Source organism: Macaca nemestrina, chromosome 3 (assembly GCF_043159975.1).
Source record: "Macaca nemestrina isolate mMacNem1 chromosome 3, mMacNem.hap1, whole genome shotgun sequence".
NCBI classification, from domain to species: Eukaryota; Metazoa; Chordata; class Mammalia; order Primates; family Cercopithecidae; genus Macaca; species Macaca nemestrina.
The window spans coordinates 191534012-191552704 of NC_092127.1; the positions used below are offsets into that span (position 1 = coordinate 191534012).

At 37.4% G+C, this 18693-nt stretch overlaps 1 protein-coding gene across 1 annotated transcript in view; it reads left to right on the forward strand.

The window, feature by feature from the left end:
* LOC105483931 (zinc finger protein 721) overlaps positions 1-18693 on the forward strand; it is a 177736-nt gene that overhangs the window by 24488 nt on the left and 134555 nt on the right. The window contains exon 3 of the mRNA XM_071093941.1: positions 8672-13822. Coding sequence (XP_070950042.1) covers positions 8672-13822 — 5151 coding nt within the window. The remainder of the gene's footprint in view (positions 1-8671; positions 13823-18693) is intronic.

The following is an 18693-nucleotide window of genomic DNA, read 5'->3' on the forward strand; positions in this document are numbered from 1 at the left end:
TGGACAGCTGCTTTTTTCAGCAATAGGCTGATAGCTTTGAGCCTGATCAGTCAAGACATAGGCCTGGCCAGGGCCAGTCAGGAAGTCAGATTAGCATTTTTTTTTTCAGCTTATATTTCTCGTGTAGCAACCAGTCCCTGTCTTGACACGTTAACTTATAAGCAGTAAGCAAGCACTATCCACGCCGGGCAATTCCCTCAGCATTCCCTTTATCAACTGGGATTCCCTGCAGCACCTCACGCACAGCCAACGGTTCAAAATGCACTAATTTAGATTCCCTATTTTCAAAAAGACCAGTTCCCTTGGATCACTCAATGGCCAAAGGAGAGAACTGCGGGAGTTCCCATCCCAGGATATGGGAAGCCCCCAAGCTCCCAGCCCATTCCTTGTGGCTGAAAAATGGCACGTTTTCGCTTTCGGATCCTGTTCCTGACACCCAAAACGATCTGTGTGGGAAATGTGTTAGGGGGAGAAAACACACAATACCTTTAAGGGTAAACAACCTTTATCTCACATAAATGGCAGTGCAGATATAATAAGCAAATGATGTAATAACCAAATTGCAATGGGAAGGGGAGAAGGGAAAAGAGGTATATATATTTACATTCACCAGACTGTGGAGGATTCACCACCAGACTGGGAAGCAACAGCCCGGGCTCCAGAGTCGGCCACCCATCCGTGCACAGACGAGGAGGGGTCTCATGAAGGTTCGTCATGCTATGGGACCCTAGCTGTTTTTATAATGAGTTGTTTGGCATGAGGTCCTATCACTAGGGCCTTTCGTGAACTGGGCTCCAGGAACACAAAAAGGTCAACTTGTTTTTGTGATTGTCTATTCTTTTTCAATAACTAATATATAGGAATAGATTGAAATAGAGATTTCTTCATAATAGTGCTGGCTGAAGACCTCAAGGGACTCACAACCTGTTCTGGGACTTGGTGACCACTGTTTGTGTCCATGTTCAATTGAGTTCAAATTTAATATTTAACTTTTCCTCCACAAATATATGTCAGAATATCTTTGTTTTAAAATAAAATATTGTATGTATATGTCACATTTTAAAAATCTGATATTGATCTCTAAAGGGACATTTGTGTTTCCAGGAATTGTCTTTTGTAAATAATAATGAATGAATATGCATGTGTAAACATGTATTTAAAGCCCTGCCTTGAATATTTTTGGGATTATGTTATGTTATGTTATGTTATTTTTTTGAGACAGAGTATCCCTCTGTTGCCCAGGCTGGAGTGCAGTGGTGCAATCTCGGCTCACTGCAAGCTCTGCCTCCCAGGTTCACGCCATTCTCCTTCCTCAGCCTCCCGAGTAGCTGGGACTACAGGCACCCGCCACCATGCCCGGCTAATTTTGTTGTATTTTTAGTAAAGAGGGGATTTCACTGTGTTAGCCAGGATGGTCTTGATCTCCTGAACTTGTGATCTGCCCACCTTGGCCTCCCAGAGTGCTGGGATTATAGGCATAAGACACCGTGCCCAGCTTTTTTGGGATATTTTAAATACATGTGTAAACCTTTGATGTTATATTCAAAAACTGATTGCCAAGACTAGTTGCATATAGCCTTCATCATAAATGTTTATATTAGATTTCACATATGTGTAAGATCATGTGGTGTTTGTCTCAGTGTATCTGTTTTATTTCACTTAACGTAATGGCCTCCAGATTCATCTGTGTTGTGGCAAATACCAAAATTGAATTCTCTTTTGTAGATGAATAGTATTTTATTGTGTATATATACTACATTTTCTTTATTCATCCAAGTTTTGGACACTTGGATTGATTCCATATATCTTGGCCATTGTAAATAGTGCTGTAGTAAACACGGGAGTGTAGATTTCTCTTTGACATACTGGTTTTGTTTTCTTTAGCTACAATGAAAATAGAACTTACATATGTTCCAGCAATCCCATTTAATTAAAAAATTAAAAATAGAACGTGATCCAGCAATTTGAATTATTTTGTGTGTGTGTGTGTGTGTGTGTGTATCTGGTCATCCACAGTTTATTGTGTAGGCGAGGAGTCAAAGAAACAGTGTTAAAATACCATTTGTTGATGGTTTAAATATATGTTATCCTGTGATACTTATTTTTTTCTATAATGGCTCTACTAACTTATAATTTTTCCAACTGTATGTGTTTCCTTTTCTATTCATTCTCACCAACTTTTTTTTTGTCTTTCTAATTACAGTCATTCTAATTAAAGTGAAGTGGTATCTTGTTTTGATTTGCATTTCTCTGACAATTAGTGATGTTGAACATCTTTGCATGTACTTTTTGGCTATTTGTATTTCTTTTGAAAAACGTCTCTTAAAGTCTCTTGCCTATGTTCAAATTGTGTTATTTTTGTTATGTTTGTTATATATTCTGTAAATTTATCTTTTGTCATATGTTTATTTCGCAAATATTTTCTTTCATTCTGTAGGTTATCTCTTCACTCTGTTGTTGTCTTTGCTGTGCAAAGCATTTTTACTTTGTTGTAATCCCATTTGCATATTTTTGCTTCTTTTTCCTGTGCTTTTGAGATTCCTTGCTCTGTAATATGTGGCAAAGCATTCCTGTATGTTTACTTCAAATAGCTTTATTTGGGTTTCCCATTGAAATCTTTATTTGTGATTGAGTTTTTTTATATCATAAAAGGTAGGAGCCTAGTTTTATTTTTTTTATTATCTTGTAGATAATTTTCCTAGCACCATTTATTGAAAACACTGTCTTTTTCCAAATGTGTGTTATTGACATTTTTGTTTGAAAATCACTTGTTTCTAGGTTCAGGAATTTATTACTGGGCTCACTGGATAGTTTGATCTGTTTGTTTTTATGCCAGTACCGTGCTATTTTGCTTATTATAGCTTTGTAGTATATTTTGGAGTCAGGTAGTGTGATGCTTCCAGCTGGTTTTTTTTTTTTTTTTTGGCTCAGGATTACTTTTGCTATTTGGGGGGTCTTTGATGGTTCCGTATAAAGTTTAAGTTTGTTTTCTCCATTTCTGTGAAAAAAGTCATTGGTATTTTGATAGAGATTGCATTGATTTGATAGAGATTGAACTTTCATAATTTTTAATTTTATGAGCAATACTTTCAATTTTTCTTGACTTTTTTCAGTTTTTAATGATTTATAAATTTCAGTGTAGAGTGTTCACCTTTTAAATTACATTTGTTATTAGACAGCTTTATTTTTTATTGTGAATGCAGAAGCATTTGGCAAAACTGAACATGTCTTTGTGATTTAAGAAACTCAAATTAGGTATAGATCGTATACCTATACACAATAAAGACTATATATGACAGACTAATGGCCGAAATTATACTGAACAGGAAAGAGTAGAAAACCTGTTGTCTGAGACCTGGAACATGAGAAGGATGTTTTTATTTAATGTTGTTATTGTGTATGAAAGCACTCAGCTGTGTACACTGTCTACATTAAGAGTCTCTGTGTTTATCTGTCTGCATACTCTTTCCCTATTGTTTGTAAGTTGTATACTTGTTTTATTTGTGCATACCATGGTGATTTTACCCTGCCTAGGTGAGTAGTCATTGAAATTCTCCTAATTTTACCCTCTATTTGTTTGTAAATCTGTATTTTTGTGTGTGTGTGAGAAACACTTTTGTGATTTGAAGATAATTTCCAAAAGTGGCATACCTCTCTTAGATATTATTTTTAATTGTTTTCAAAAATGCATAAACTTTACAATCATATATTTGTTAAATATTCGGCTTAGTCATATTAACATTGTTATGCATTCTATCTTTAGAATATGTTTATCTTGCAAAGCTAACACTCAATACACGTTAAACAACTACCTACTTTTTCTATTTTCTGGCCCTTTACAAACACGATTCTGTTGTTTTAAAGTCAAACTGCTTTAGATATCTGATGTAAGTTGATTTATACAGTTTCTCTTTGTGACTTATTTTATATTAATGTCATCAAGATTTATCTTTACTTGTTTGATTTTTGCTTTTTATAAACAGTAATATTTCATAATTTTAATATTTCCAATTTATCAGTTTGGTGAGAGAAATCTGTGTTGCATTTATTTGCTTTCAGTAACAATGCTGCAATAATTATGAATGTCTAAATTATTCTTGTGACTGTGTGTGTTTATATTATTGCTAGGTTTTATTTTATTGATCCAGCTGTTCAGCTTTATACCCATCCCAAATTGTTTTAATTCTTTAGCTTTTTATGTGTTTTGAAATCAGGAACTGTGAAGCCTCTGAGATTGCTTCTGTTTTTGACAACTGTTGGGTACTTCACTGTTTCTTAATTTCGTATAATATGGGGGTTGCTGTTTCTATTACTACAGTAATTTAATTACAAATTTGACAGGGATTGCATTTAATCTGTAGATTACATTGAGCAGTCTAGACATCTTTATTATTTCAATCTTTAGTTTGTGTTGTTTAATTTCTATAAGTATGTACATTTTTTTGGGGGGGGGTGGGGATACAGAGTCTTGCTCTGTCGCCCAGGCTGGAGTGCAGTGGCGCACTCTCAGCTTACTACAAGCTCCGCCTCCTGGGTTCACGCCATCCTCCTCCCTCAGCCTGTCCAGTAGCTGGGACTACAGTTGCCTGCCACCACGCCTGGCTAATTTTTTGTAGTTTTAGTGTAGACAGGGTTTATAGTTTTCTTTATTAATTTCTACTCTCATTACAGTTTGGTCATTAAAAGTAATCTGTAAAATTTCAATTTTAAAAACTTCTGTTAAGACTTTTTTGTGTCCTAATATGTCGTTTATCCTGGAGAATATTGTATGAGCTATTGAGGAAGGTGTGTATTCTCTTGTTGTTGAGCAATGTTCTCTACAATTCTGTTAGGCATAATTGTTTAATACTGCTTTCAAGTCTCCTGTTGTGAATATTTTATCTTGTTTCATTATTCTTTACAGAAATTGAGGTATTTAAATATCCTAGTATAATTATATTGCTTTTTTTGTCTTGCTTTAGTTCTGTCAGTATTGGCTTTGTACATTTGGAACTCAATGTGGGACACACATAAACACACAGACACATTAACATATGTATACACACATTTGTCATGAGTTCCCAGTAAAGGAACTTTATTATTGTTTAATGTCCTTCTTTCTTACGAACTTTTAGTTAAAGTATATTTTATGAAATAGGACAGTTTTGACTTAAGATGTACTTTGTGTTGTATAATTTGGACCTCTTATTTGGTTATTTGCATGAAATGTCTTCTTTCATTTTGCCCTTTTCAGTCTTTTTTTTGTTTTGTTTTTTTTTGAGACGGAGTCTCACGCTGTTGTCCAGGCTGGAGTGCAGTGGCGCGATCTCGGCTCACTGCAAGCTCCGCCTCCCGGGTTCCCGCCATTCTCCTGCCTCAGCCTCCTGAGTAGCTGGGACTACAGGCGCCTGCCACCGCGCCCGGCTAATTTTTTTTTTTTGTATTTTTAGTAGAGACGGGGTTTCACTGTGGTCTCGATCTCCTGACCTTGTGATCCGCCCGCCTCGGCCTCCCAAAGTGCTGGGATTACAGGCTTGAGCCACCGCGCCTGGCCTTTCAGTCTTTTTTAATCATTACATCTCAAGTGACTCCTGTAGAAAAGCAAGCTGGATCATGTTAAGTTTTGCAATCAATCCCTTTATTTGGTGAATGTATTTTGAATGGAAACCTTTACTTCGTAAGTTTTATTGTTTTGCTGGATTATTTCATTTTTGCCCCTTATTTTCTTTTTCTGTCATCTTATTTTTTGGTGTATCTATAGAGATACGTTTTTCTGGTATCTTGGGAAGTACATAAAATTTCTTAAAATAATATATTTTTATTTTGTCTTATTTTTTTGAGACAGAGCCTTCTTCAGTGGCCCAGGCTGGAGTGCAGTGGCGCAATCTGGGCTCACTGCAAGCTCTGCTTTCTGGGTTCTCGCCATTCTCCTGCCTCAGCATCTTGAGTAGCTGGGACTACAGGCGCCCGCCACCATGCCCGGCTAAAGTTTTTTGTATTTTTAGTAGAGAGGGGGTTTCACCATGTTAGCCAGGATGGTCTCGATCTCCTGACCTCATGATCCACCCTCCTTGGCCTCCCAGAGTGCTGGGATTACAGAATTGAGCCACCGTGCCCGGCAAAATAATATATTTAAAACTGGTAAAAACCTGAGTTGCATTTGAAAATTCTTCCTTGGCTGGGCGCTCACACGTGTAATCCCAGCACTTTGAGAGGCCGAGGCAGGCAGTTCACGAAAAGAGATCGAGACCATCCTGGTCAACATGTTGAAACCCCATCTTCACCAGAAATACAAAAATTAGCTGCCTGTGGTGCCCCGCGCCTGTAGTCCCAGCTACTTGGGAGGCTAAGGCAGGAGAATTGCTTGAACCTAGAAGGTGGAAGTTGCAGTGAGCCAAGATTGCATGGCTGCACTCCAGCCTGGCAACAGAGTGAGGCTCTGTCTCAAAAAAAAAAAAAAAAGGGGCTGGGCGTGGTCGCTCATGCCTGTAATCCCAGCACTTTGGGAGGCCGAGGCAGGCACATCATGAGGTTAGGAGTTTGAGACCAGCCTGGCCAGCATGGTGAAACCCCGTCTCTATTAAAAATACAAAAAATTAGAAGGGCATGGTGGTATGTACCTGTAGTCCTAGGAGGGTGAGGCAGGAGAATCACCTGAACTGGGCAGACAGAGATTGCCGTGAGCCAAGATCATGCCACTGCACTCCGGTCTGGGTGACAGAGTGAGACAGGAAGAAAAGAAAACTTCCTCATTACATCTGTCCTCAAGTTCGTTACTGATGTCAGTAATCATTTTTTATGTTGTATATTATTACTGGATAATGATCAACACTTTATGATCATTTTTATGCTTTTAACTTTAAAATTTTAGAGAATAATTAAAATGTTTTCTGCACTATTATGATAGTAGTACAGAATTTTGTGTATGTGCATATCTTTTTCAGAAAGTTACGTATTTTCATATGATTATGTTTGGTTTTCTTGCATTATGTTATTTTCACTGGAAGACGCTTTCTTCAGTATTTTTTTGGTAAGACAGGTGTTGTGCTAATATACTTTTTCAGCGTTTGCTTATCTTGAAAGGTCTTTACTTTTTCTTCAGTTTTGGGACAGTTTTGCTGGTTATATTATTCCCATGTATAATTTTTTTTTTTTTTTTTTCTCCAGCACCTTAGTTATATTGCAATTCCTTCTGGTGTGAAATACTTTTGTTGACAGATTCACTGGTAATCTTATAAGACCACACTTATAAATGACACATCACTTTTATTTTGCAGTTCCTGAGACGCCCTTCTTTTGTTTGATTTTTGAAACTTTGCTTATATATGCGCCTTGCCATAAATCTGTGTGTGTGTATCCTAGTTGAAGTTTGTTGAGCTGCTTCATTTATTGCATCCTTTTTTTAACTTTTGAAAATTTCTGAGTCTTTTCGTATTTGTCACCTCCATGATTTTTTTTTTGTTTTTAATGTTTTCACTAATGTTCTAATTTTTCTGATTACATTTAGTTGTATGTGTTTTCAGTTAACTGATTCAGCATTCAGATTACATTTTAAAAATTTGTACATCTTTGTTTTTTATGGTTCTCTGAAAAATTTAAAATTATTTTGTATACATTGTAATATTTGCTTGTTATTCGAGCATTAACAAAAAGCTGTTTGTCACAACGTTTATTATGTTCGTTTGTCATGACGTAGTCTGAAGCCAATTATCTTTGATAGAGATTATGGGAACTTGTCATACATGTTGGAAGCATGTCTCTTGTCTGGAATTTCGTGTTTATTTTTTAGTTAAAAGGGTTTCTTCATGTTTCCTCTTAAAAGTCTCTAATTGGCCAGGCGTGGTGGCTCACGCCTGTAATCCCAGCACTTTGGGAGGCTAAGGCAGGCAGATCATGAGGTCAGGAGATTGAGACCAGCCTGGCTAACACAGTGAAACCCCATCTCTACTAAAAACACAAAAATTAGCCAGGCGTGGTGGCAGGCGCCTGTAGTCCCAGCTACTGGGGAGGCTGAGGCAGGAGAATGGCATGAACCCAGGAGGTGGGCCTTGCAGTGAGCCAAGATCACACCAGTGCACTCCAGCCTGGGTGAGAGAGACTCCATTTCAAAAAAAAAAAAAAAAAAAAAAAAAGGGCTCTAATCACTTGCTCTACCTGTTGCCTGTATTTAGCACTTCAGTCTGCTCTTGAAATATTTGTAATTTGTCTTCACATACCCAAGTTGTTCTTCCAAAGTATCACCATTTCTTTCAGCACTGTTTTATGGGAGGCAGAAATCAGTTTTTGTAAAGACACCAAAAGGCAGAAGTAAGGATATGTGTGTCAGTATTTTTTTTCCCTTTTAAGGAAAAAGACAGTTGAGAGTTTTCTCCTAATGGCATAGTGCTATATTGGGGAGGAGGAGGAACTGTTGGTAGGTGAATGTAGCCAACATTCTTTCCTGTTCTATGTGGCTCTTGGCATTGTGCTTACCTGAGGCATTGCATTCTATTAACACATTTATAGATTTCACACAAAGGCATTTTGATCACTATATGTTTGTTACATGTATATGTCTGTGAAGAAGTTATGACTTGTGGTATTTTTGTTATGCCATCTTACTAGCGTACTTTGTATAATTTTATAAGATTTGTAAAGTATATTCATATGAATCTAGTAACTGGGATAATTTGTTATTTTTTATTTCTTTCAGCTATGTGTTCTCATTTCACCCAAGACTTTTTGCCAGTGCAGGGGATAGAAGATTCATTCCACAAATGTATACTGAGAAGATATGAAAAATGTGGGCATGAGAATTTACAATTAAGGAATGGCTGTAAAAGTATGAATGTGTGTAAAGTGCAGAAAGGAGGTTATAATGGAATTAATCAATGCTTGCCAAATACCCAGAGCAAAATATTTCAATGTAATGCAGGTGTCAAAGTTTTTAGTAAATTTGCAAATTCAAACAAAGACAAGACAAGACATACTGGAGAGAAACACTTCAAATGTAACCAATACGGCAAGTCATTTCAGAAGTTCTCAGACATAACTCAACATAAAGGAATTCATGCTGGAGAGAAACCCTACACATGTGAAGAATGTGGCAAAGACTTTGGATGGTCCATAGCACTGAATCAACACAAGAAAATTCATACTGGAGAGAAACCTTACAAATGTGAAGAGTGTGGCAAAGCCTTTGGACGGTCCACAGCCCTGAATCAACACAAGAAAATTCATACTGGAGAGAAACCTTACAAATGTGAAGAGAGTGGCAAAGCCTTTAGTAGCTCAAGAAACCTTGCTGCACATAAGAGAATTTACACCGGAGAGAAACCCTACACATGTGAAGATCCTGGCAGAGCCTTCGGATGGTCCACAAACCTGAATGAATATAAGAAAATTCATACTGGAGATAAACCGTACAAATACAAAGAATGTGGGGAAGTGTTTAAACAGTCCTCACACCTGAATACACATGAGAAAATTCATACTAGAAAGAAACCCGTCAAATGTAAGGAATGTGGCAAAGTCATTACCTCATCCTCAAGCTTTGCTCAACATAAGAGGATACATACAGGTGAGAAACCCTTCAAATGTTTAGAATGTGGTAAAGCCTTTAATAGTTCCACAATCCTTACTAAACATAGGAGAATTCATACTGGAGAGAAACCCTACACATGTGAAGAATGCGGCAAAGCCTTTAGACAGTCTGCAATCCTTTATGTACATAGGAGAATTCATACTGGAGAGAAACCCTACACATGTGAAGAATGTGGCAAAACCTTTAGACAGTCTGCAAACCTTTCTGCACATAGGAGAATTCATACTGGAGAGAAACCTTACAAATGTGAAGAGTGTGGCAAAGCCTTTGGACAGTACACAGACCTGAATCGACATAAGAACATTCATACTCGAGAGAAACCTTACAAATGTGAAGAGTGTGGCCAACACTTTGCATGGCGCACAGCCCTGAATCGACACAAGAAAATTCATACTGGAGAGAAACCTTACAAATGTGAAGAAAGTGGCAAAGCCTATGCCCCACCAACAGACCTGAATCAACACAAGAAAATTCTTACTGGAGAGAAACCTTACAAATGTGAAGAGTGTGGCAAAGCCTTTGGTCGGTCCACAGCCCTGAATCAACACAAGAAAATTCATGCTGGAGAGAAACCTTACAAATGTGAAGAGAGTGGCAAAGCCTTTAGTAGGTCAAGAAACCTTGCTGCACATAAGAGAATTTACACCAGAGAGAAACCCTACACATGTGAAGGTCGTGGCAGAGCCTTCGGATGGTCCACAAACCTGAATGAATATAAGAAAATTCATACTGGAGATAAACCGTACAAATATAAAGAATGTGGGAAAGTGTTTAAACAGTCCTCACACCTGAATACACATGAGAAAATTCATACTAGAAAGAAACCCGTCAAATGTAAGGAATGTGGCAAAGTCATTACCTCATCCTCAAGCTTTGCTCAACATAAGAGGATACATACAGGTGAGAAACCCTTTAAATGTTTAGAATGTGGTAAAGCCTTTAATCGTTCCGCAGTCCTTACTAAACATAGGAGAATTCATACTGGAGAGAAACCCTACACATGTGAAGAATGTGGCAAAGCCTTTAGACAGTCTGCAATCCTTTATGTACATAGGAGAATTCATACTGGAGAGAAACCCTACACATGTGAAGAATGCGGCAAAGCCTTTAGACAGTCTGCAAACCTTTCTGCACATAGGAGAATTCATACTGGAGAGAAACCTTACAAATGTGAAGAGTGTGGCAAAGCCTTTGGACAGTACACAGACCTGAATCGACATAAGAACATTCATACTCGAGAGAAACCTTACAAATGTGAAGAGTGTGGCCAACACTTTGCATGGCGCACAGCCCTGAATCAACACAAGAAAATTCATACTGGAGAGAAACCTTACAAATATGAAGAAAGTGGCAAAGCCTTTAGTAGGTCAAGAAACCTTGCTGCACATAAGAGAATTTACACCGGAGAGAAACCCTACACATGTGAAGATCCTGGCAGAGCCTTCGGATGGTCCACAAACCTGAATGAATATAAGAAAATTCATACTGGAGATAAACCCTACAAATGTAAAGAATGTGGGAAAGTGTTTAAAAAGTCCTCACACCTGAATACACATGAGAAAATTCATACTGGAAAGAAACCCTTCAAATGTAAGGAATATGTCAAAGTCATTACCTCATCCTCAAGCTTTGCTCAACATAAGAGGATACATACAGGTGAGAAACCCTTCAAATGTTTAGAATGTGGTAAAGCCTTTAATCGTTCCACAATCCTTACTAAACATAGGAGAATTCATACTGGAGAGAAACCCTACACATGTGAAGAATGTGGCAAAGCCTTTAGACAGTCTGCAATCCTTTATGTACATAGGAGAGTTCATACTGGAGAGAAACCCTACACATGTGAAGAATGTGGCAAAGCCTTTAGTCAGTCTGCAAACCTTTCTGCACATAGGAGAATTCATACTGGAGAGAAACCTTACAAATGTGAAGTGTGTGGCAAAGCCTTTGGACGCTACACAGACCTGAATCGACATAAGAACATTCATACTCGAGAGAAACCTTACAAATGTGAAGAGTGTGGCAAACACTTTGCATGGCGCACAGACCTGAATCGACACAAGAAAATTCATACTGGAGAGAAACCTTACAAATGTGAAGAGAGTGGCAAAGCCTTTAGTAGGTCAAGAAACCTTGCTGCATATAAGAGAATTTACACCAGAGAGAAACCCTACACATGTGAAGATCCTGGCAGAGCCTTCGGATGGTCCACAAACCTGAATGAATATAAGAAAATTCATACTGGAGATAAACCCTACAAATGTAAAGAATGTGGGAAAGTGTTTAAACAGTCCTCACACCTGAATAGACATGAGAAAATTCATACTGGAAAGAAACCCTTCAAATGTAAGGAATATGTCAAAGTCATTACCTCATCCTCAAGCTTTGCTCAACATAAGAGGATTCATACAGGTGAGAAACCCTTCAAATGTTTAGAATGTGGTAAAGCCTTTAATCGTTCCACAATCCTTACTAAACATAGGAGAATTCATACTGGAGAGAAACCCTACACATGTGAAGAATGTGGCAAAGCCTTTAGGCAGTCCGCAATCCTTTATGTACATAGGAGAATTCATACTGGAGAGAAACCCTACACATGTGAAGAATGTGGCAAAGCCTTTAGTCAGTCTGCAAACCTTTCTGCACATAGGAGAATTCATACTGGAGAGAAACCTTACAAATGTGAAGAGTGTGGCAAAGCCTTTGGACGCTACACAGACCTGAATCGACATAAGAACATTCATACTCGAGAGAAACCTTACAAATGTGAAGAGTGTGGCAAACACTTTGCATGGCGCACAGACCTGAATCAACACAAGAAAACTTATACTGGGGAGAAACCTTCCAAATGTGAAGAGTGTGGCAAAGCCTATGCCCCATCAACAGACCTGAATCACCACAAGAAAATTCTTACTGGAGAGAAAAGTTACAAATGTGAAGAGTGTGGCAAAGCCTTTGGACGGTCCACAGCCCTGAATCAACACAAGAAAATTCATACTGGAGAGAAACCTTACAAATGTGAAGAGAGTGGCAAAGCCTTTAGTAGGTCAAGAAACCTTGCTGCACATAAGAGAATTTACACTGGAGAGAAACCCTACACATGTGAAAATCGTGGCAGAGCCTTCAGATGGTCCACAAACCTGAATGAATATAAGAAAATTCATACTGGAGATAAACCCTACAAATGTAAAGAACGGGGGGAAGTGTTTAAACAGTTCTCACACCTGAATAGACAAGAGAAAATTCACACTGGAAAGAAACCCTACAAATGTAAGGAATGTGACAAAGTCATTACCTCATCCTCAAGCTTTGCTAAACATAAGAGAATACATACAGGTGAGAAACCCTTTAAATGTTTAGAATGTGGTAAAGCCTTTAATAGTTCCACAGTCCTTACTAAACATAGGAGAATTCATACTGGAGAGAAACCCTACACATGTGAAGAATGTGGCAAAGCCTTTAGACAGTCTGCAATCCTTTATGTACATAGGAGAATTCATACTGGAGAGAAACCCTACACATGTGAAGAATGTGGCAAAACCTTTAGACAGTCTGCAAACCTATATGCACATAGGAGAATTCATACTGGAGAGAAACCTTACAAATGTGAAGAGTGTGGCAAAGCCTTTGGACGCTACACAGACCTGAATCGACATAAGAACATTCATACTCGAGAGAAACCTTATAAATGTGAAGAGTGTGGCAAACACTTTGCATGGCACACAGACCTGTATCAACACAACAAAACTTATACTGGGGAGAAACCTTCCAAATGTGAAGAGTGTGGCAAAGCCTATGCCCCATCAACAGACCTGAATCACCACAAGAAAATTCTTATTGGAGAGAAACATTACAAATGTGAAGAGTGTGGCAAAGCCTTTGGACGGTCCACAGCCCTGAATCAACACAAGAAAATTCATACTGGAGAGAAACCTTACAAATATGAAGAAGGTGACAAAGCCTTTAGTAGGTCAAGAAACCTTGCTGCACATAAGAGAATTTACACCAGAGAGAAACCCTACACATGTGAAGATCGTGGCAGAGCCTTCAGATGGTCCACAAACCTGAATGAATATAAAAAAATTCATACTGGAGATAAACCCTACAAATGTAAAGAACGGGGGGAAGTGTTTAAACAGTCCTCACACCTGAATAGACAAGAGAAAATTCACACTGGAAAGAAACCCTACAAATGTGAGGAATGTGGCAAAGTCATTACGTCATCCTCAAGCTTTGCTAAACATAAGAGGATACATACAGGTGAGAAACCCTTTAAATGTTTAGAATGTGGTAAAGCCTTTAATAGTTCCACAGTCCTTACTAAACATAGGAGAATTCATACTGGAGAGAAACCCTACACATGTGAAGAATGTGGCAAAGCCTTTAGACAGTCTGCAATCCTTTATGTACATAGGAGAATTCATACTGGAGAGAAACCCTACACATGTGAAGAATGTGGCAAAACCTTTAGACAGTCTGCAAATCTTTATGCACATAAGAAAATTCATACTGGAGATAAAACTATACAAGTGTAAAGGATATGGCAAAGCCTTTAAGCTGTACTCCAGCTTTCTTAAACATCAGAGAACTCATACCAGGGGAATGTCTTATGAAGGTCACAGTCTTTAAATATTCCTCTATCCTTTCTAATTTTAAGATAATTCATGATGGAGAGAAACTCTACAAATATGAAAAATGTGAGAAAGCTTTTAACCACACCTCAATCTGTTGTAAACAATAAGTAATTATATTGATGAGAAGCCAAATTAACATGTAAAATGTGACAAAGACTTCAAATTCTTGTCACTTCCTAGTGTAATTCCTACTGAAGAACACATCTAGATACACAAAAAATGTGGCAGAACTTTTAACCAATGCTTAATATCTTTGCAGATGATAGTATTTATATGTGAGGATACTTGTACAAATATAAAAATATACAAAAGCTATTAATGTCTACTCTAAATTTATAGTTAATAAAAGTATTATGTAATTTCTGTTGAAAGACCTTTTATAAAATACAGGCTATTAAAGTTAAGAAGAGTAGTCTTTTTTTTTTTTTTTTTTTTTTTTTTGAGACGGAGTCTCGCTGTGTCGCCCAGGCTGGGGTGCAGTGGCGCGATCTCGGCTCACTGCAAGCTCCGCCTCCTGGGTTCACGCCATTCTCCTGCCTCAGCCTCCGAGTAGCTGGGACTACAGGCGCCCGCCACCATGCCCGGCTAGTTTTTTGTATTTTTAGTAGAGACGGGGTTTCACCATGTTAGCCAGGGATGGTCTTGATCTCCTGACCTCGTGATCCACCCGCCTCGGCCTCCCAAAGTGCTGAGATTACAGGCGTGAGCCACCGCGCCCGGCCAAGAAGAGTAGTCTTAAGACAGAGAATACAAAGATAAAGAGGGCTCTAGTGCCTGTACTTGTATCCCAGAACTTACTGTATACATTTTGTACTAGAGGAAAACTCTGAAGCAGTTGCTCAAACTTTGTTCAACATCAGAGGATTTATAATGGAGAGAAATCCTACGACTGTAGTAAATGTGGAAAAACATCTGTTCAGAAGCTGCAGCTTAAGAAACACCAGAGGCCGGGCACAGTGGCTTACACCTATATTCCCAATACTTTGGGAGCCAAGGAGGGTGGATCACTTGAAGTCGAGAGTTCAAGGACAGCCTGACCAACATGGAGAAACCCCGTCTCTACTAAAAATACAGAAATTAGCAGGGCGTGGTTGTCCATGGCTGTAATCTCAGCTACTTGGGAGGCTGAGACAGGATAATCGCTTGAACCCAGGAGGTGGAGGTTATGTGAGCCAAGATCATGCCATTCCACTCCAGCCTGGGCAAGAAGAGTGAAACTCTCAAAAAAAAAAAAAACAAAAAAAAAAAAACCAGAGAGTTTCTAATGGAACGTAATTTGTAGATGCACCACATGTGAAGAAATATTTAGGCTAAAATTAAGACTGTACATCAGAGGATTTACAGTAAAAAGAACTAAGGAACTAATACTTCAGACTTTAAAATAAATCAGAGTATTAAGTATAACAGAAGTTGAACCTGTTAGAAAATTTCTTTGCATATAAGTTAAAAGTAGGTTTTTGAAGAGATTATATTCAAAGTATATTTTTTCACTTAAAAGTATAAATTTTTTGAAAAGCAAATAATTGAACTCTGAAATTATGCTATTTCAACATTCTCATTTATGTGAAAGCATGTGATGAACTGTCGCTGCATTGGAGATATGGGAAATTCCTTTGCATCAGGTGGGCATTATTCATGAACTTACATGAAAGAGAAGAAAAATGAAAGAAGCGTGAGGAAAATCTTAGCAGAGAGGCTTTTAGTTGTTGACTTATTGAGTGATGCATGAAGTAGGTGTTCAGAGTAATACTTTGCATTATAGTGAGAGAAAATCTGAATTTTAGTAGTAAATTGTTTTACCAAATGTACATTTATGTTATAAATGCAGTAAATTTTGAAGATCATGTGTGAACTTAATTTTTTAAACAAAATTGTTATTGTGTTAAAATTTTTGTGCGTTGAATGAAGCGTTTTATTATGCCACCAACTTTCACCTATCCCACCTTACTCAAGGGTGTACCTTAAAGATGGTAACAATGTACTATCTGGTAATATAGTTGAATGACATCTCTAGTCTCTTTTTCCAGTGGCTTTCAGCAGCAAATAAATTGAAGAATATTGTTGTTTCCATGTTACATTTTTATTCTTACTGAAGTTTAAAAGTTTTTGTGGGTACATAGATGTATATATTTATGGTATATATGGGTTATTTTGATACAGGCATACAATATGTCATAATCACATCAGAGTAAATGAGTTATTCATCACCTCAAGCATTTGTCCTTCGTATTACACACAATCCAATTACACCGTTTAATTATTTTTAAATGTAAGTTATTTTTTACTAAGGGTCATTTTATGATTGTAATAAATCATACATTCCTGAGTCTTGAATGGTTTTCAGAAATGTTTCATATTTATCTTTGAACATGTGGCATGTCCTGCAAACACAGCCTTTTAATTTTAATTTGCATGGAGTTAAATATATAAATGTTGTGCTCTAAAGATAAACCTTGGGTGTAAGGAAATTATGGAGCAAGCAATTGTGTTTGCATGAGAGTTTGTACCTATTTTCCAAAGAAAATAGCAATATTGGAACAAAGAAGGTTCTGTTAATACTGTGGATAGGTAATTTACTAGAAATCTACAAACCTAAAACATTTTGAAATCACACTTACGTTTTCTTTTTATTTAATTACTGCACAATCTAATGGATCATTGTTGAGAATTGCCCCATGCCAACCAATTCTGTGTTTATGTGGTCCTCATGCTAGAGCTATAATTTTGTTTCTCATTTTTTTGTTTTCACTTCATAAAGTATTTGAGCTTGTCAGAAATTAATCGTTTTTATAAAATTTAGTGCACAAAAATTTTTAGATGAAATTTCACAATGTATTAAGTAATCTTTAATTAGAACATTTCATTAATTGGATAACCTTATATAAGCTGTTTAGTTATTCCTTTCACTTTTTATAATTGATATTTTTAAGTTTATTGGGCCAATTTGTTCAGACAAGTAGTGGGAAAACAAGTATTGGGGATGTTTTGATAAATAATTGTAGTGAACAATCACAAAGTGCTGGGTGTGTAATAGATGCTCCATAACTGGCCACAAATATTGCTGGAGTTAGTTCGTAGCTCCAAGTAAAAGATTGAAAATATCTATGGTGAAGAAATGGCACTAATTGTGCATGTGGAGAGGACATCTGTTCCTAGGCTGCAAAACTGACTCATTCTGAATTTAAAGAGGATTTCTGTTTTTATTTTCTAACTATCTTTAGTTTTGTGATGTCTTGAAGTGTTTATCCCCAGCTGTGGATGCCTCAGAGGTCTTCATGTGTTTATCCCCAGCTCTGTATGCCTCCTCAGAGGTCTTCTTTTCCTTTGTGTTATGAGTAGTTTCCTCACTGTTCTCTTCATGCCATGTAATTTCACATACTTTCAAGGTTCAGATGAGAAGTTTATAATTTTTAATGTAAATTATTGTTTTTAACTGGGTTGAGATTATTTATAACTTATCAATGTAACATTCAGATCACTTAATTGAGATCAGAGTAATTCAGTGTCCACAGGTAAGAGGATTAAGTCAGCATTGTTTCTCTGTATTGGTAAAGGAAAAATTGTATGAGATTCTAACAAAATGTGTGTTAAACATAAGTTAGAATAGGTTTATAAGTGGGTTGCATATTATAAGCACCATATGAAGAAACTCATCAGAATTTTGAAATCTCTTAAAATATATCTTAGAAATTATTTTTTGTGTGTTTTTTTGTTTTTTTTATTGGAGACAGAATCTTGCTCTGTCACCTAGACTAACCTGCAGTGGCATGATCTAAGCTCACTGCAACCTCTGCCTCACGGGTTCACGACATTCACCTGCCTAAGCCTCCCAAGTAGCCAGGACTACAGGCACCCACCACCCCGCCCGGCTAATTTTTTGTATTTTTAGTAGAGACAGGGTTTCACTGTATTAACCGGGATGGTCTCAATCTCCCGACCTCATGGTCTGCCCACCTCAACCTCCCAAAGTGCTGGGATTACAGGCGTGAGCCACCGCACCCGGCCCTCTTAAAATTTTTAAGAGACTTAATGCTATGAAGAATTTTACATATAATTTTCTATGACATAGCAAAACTTTTTTATGCTGAACCTTCTGAGTGTAAGAAAGTGTTGGAAAAATAGAATGATCTGTGTAGATTCAAGATTCAAAATCTGCAATGATCTGTTTTGTTGAGATTCATGTTATCACCTTGAATTTGTTAAGATTTTTTGTTTTAGTGGATGCAGTTCATGGGGTATAGTTTTCATTTTTAGTCACTTTATCCAAGTCCTTTGTTACCTTCTCTGGAAAATCAGATTATGGCAGCTATTGAATTCAAATGTTCATTAATCACATTAATGTAATTCAGCATATAAATAATAAATACTAACCATAACCCTGTATAGGTGTTAATTTTCACAGGAAACTCAATGCATAGGTATTATTATTATCCTTATTTTACAGAGGAAGGAACAGAGACGCAGAGAAAAATGACTTGCTCACAACAGAAGAGCCAG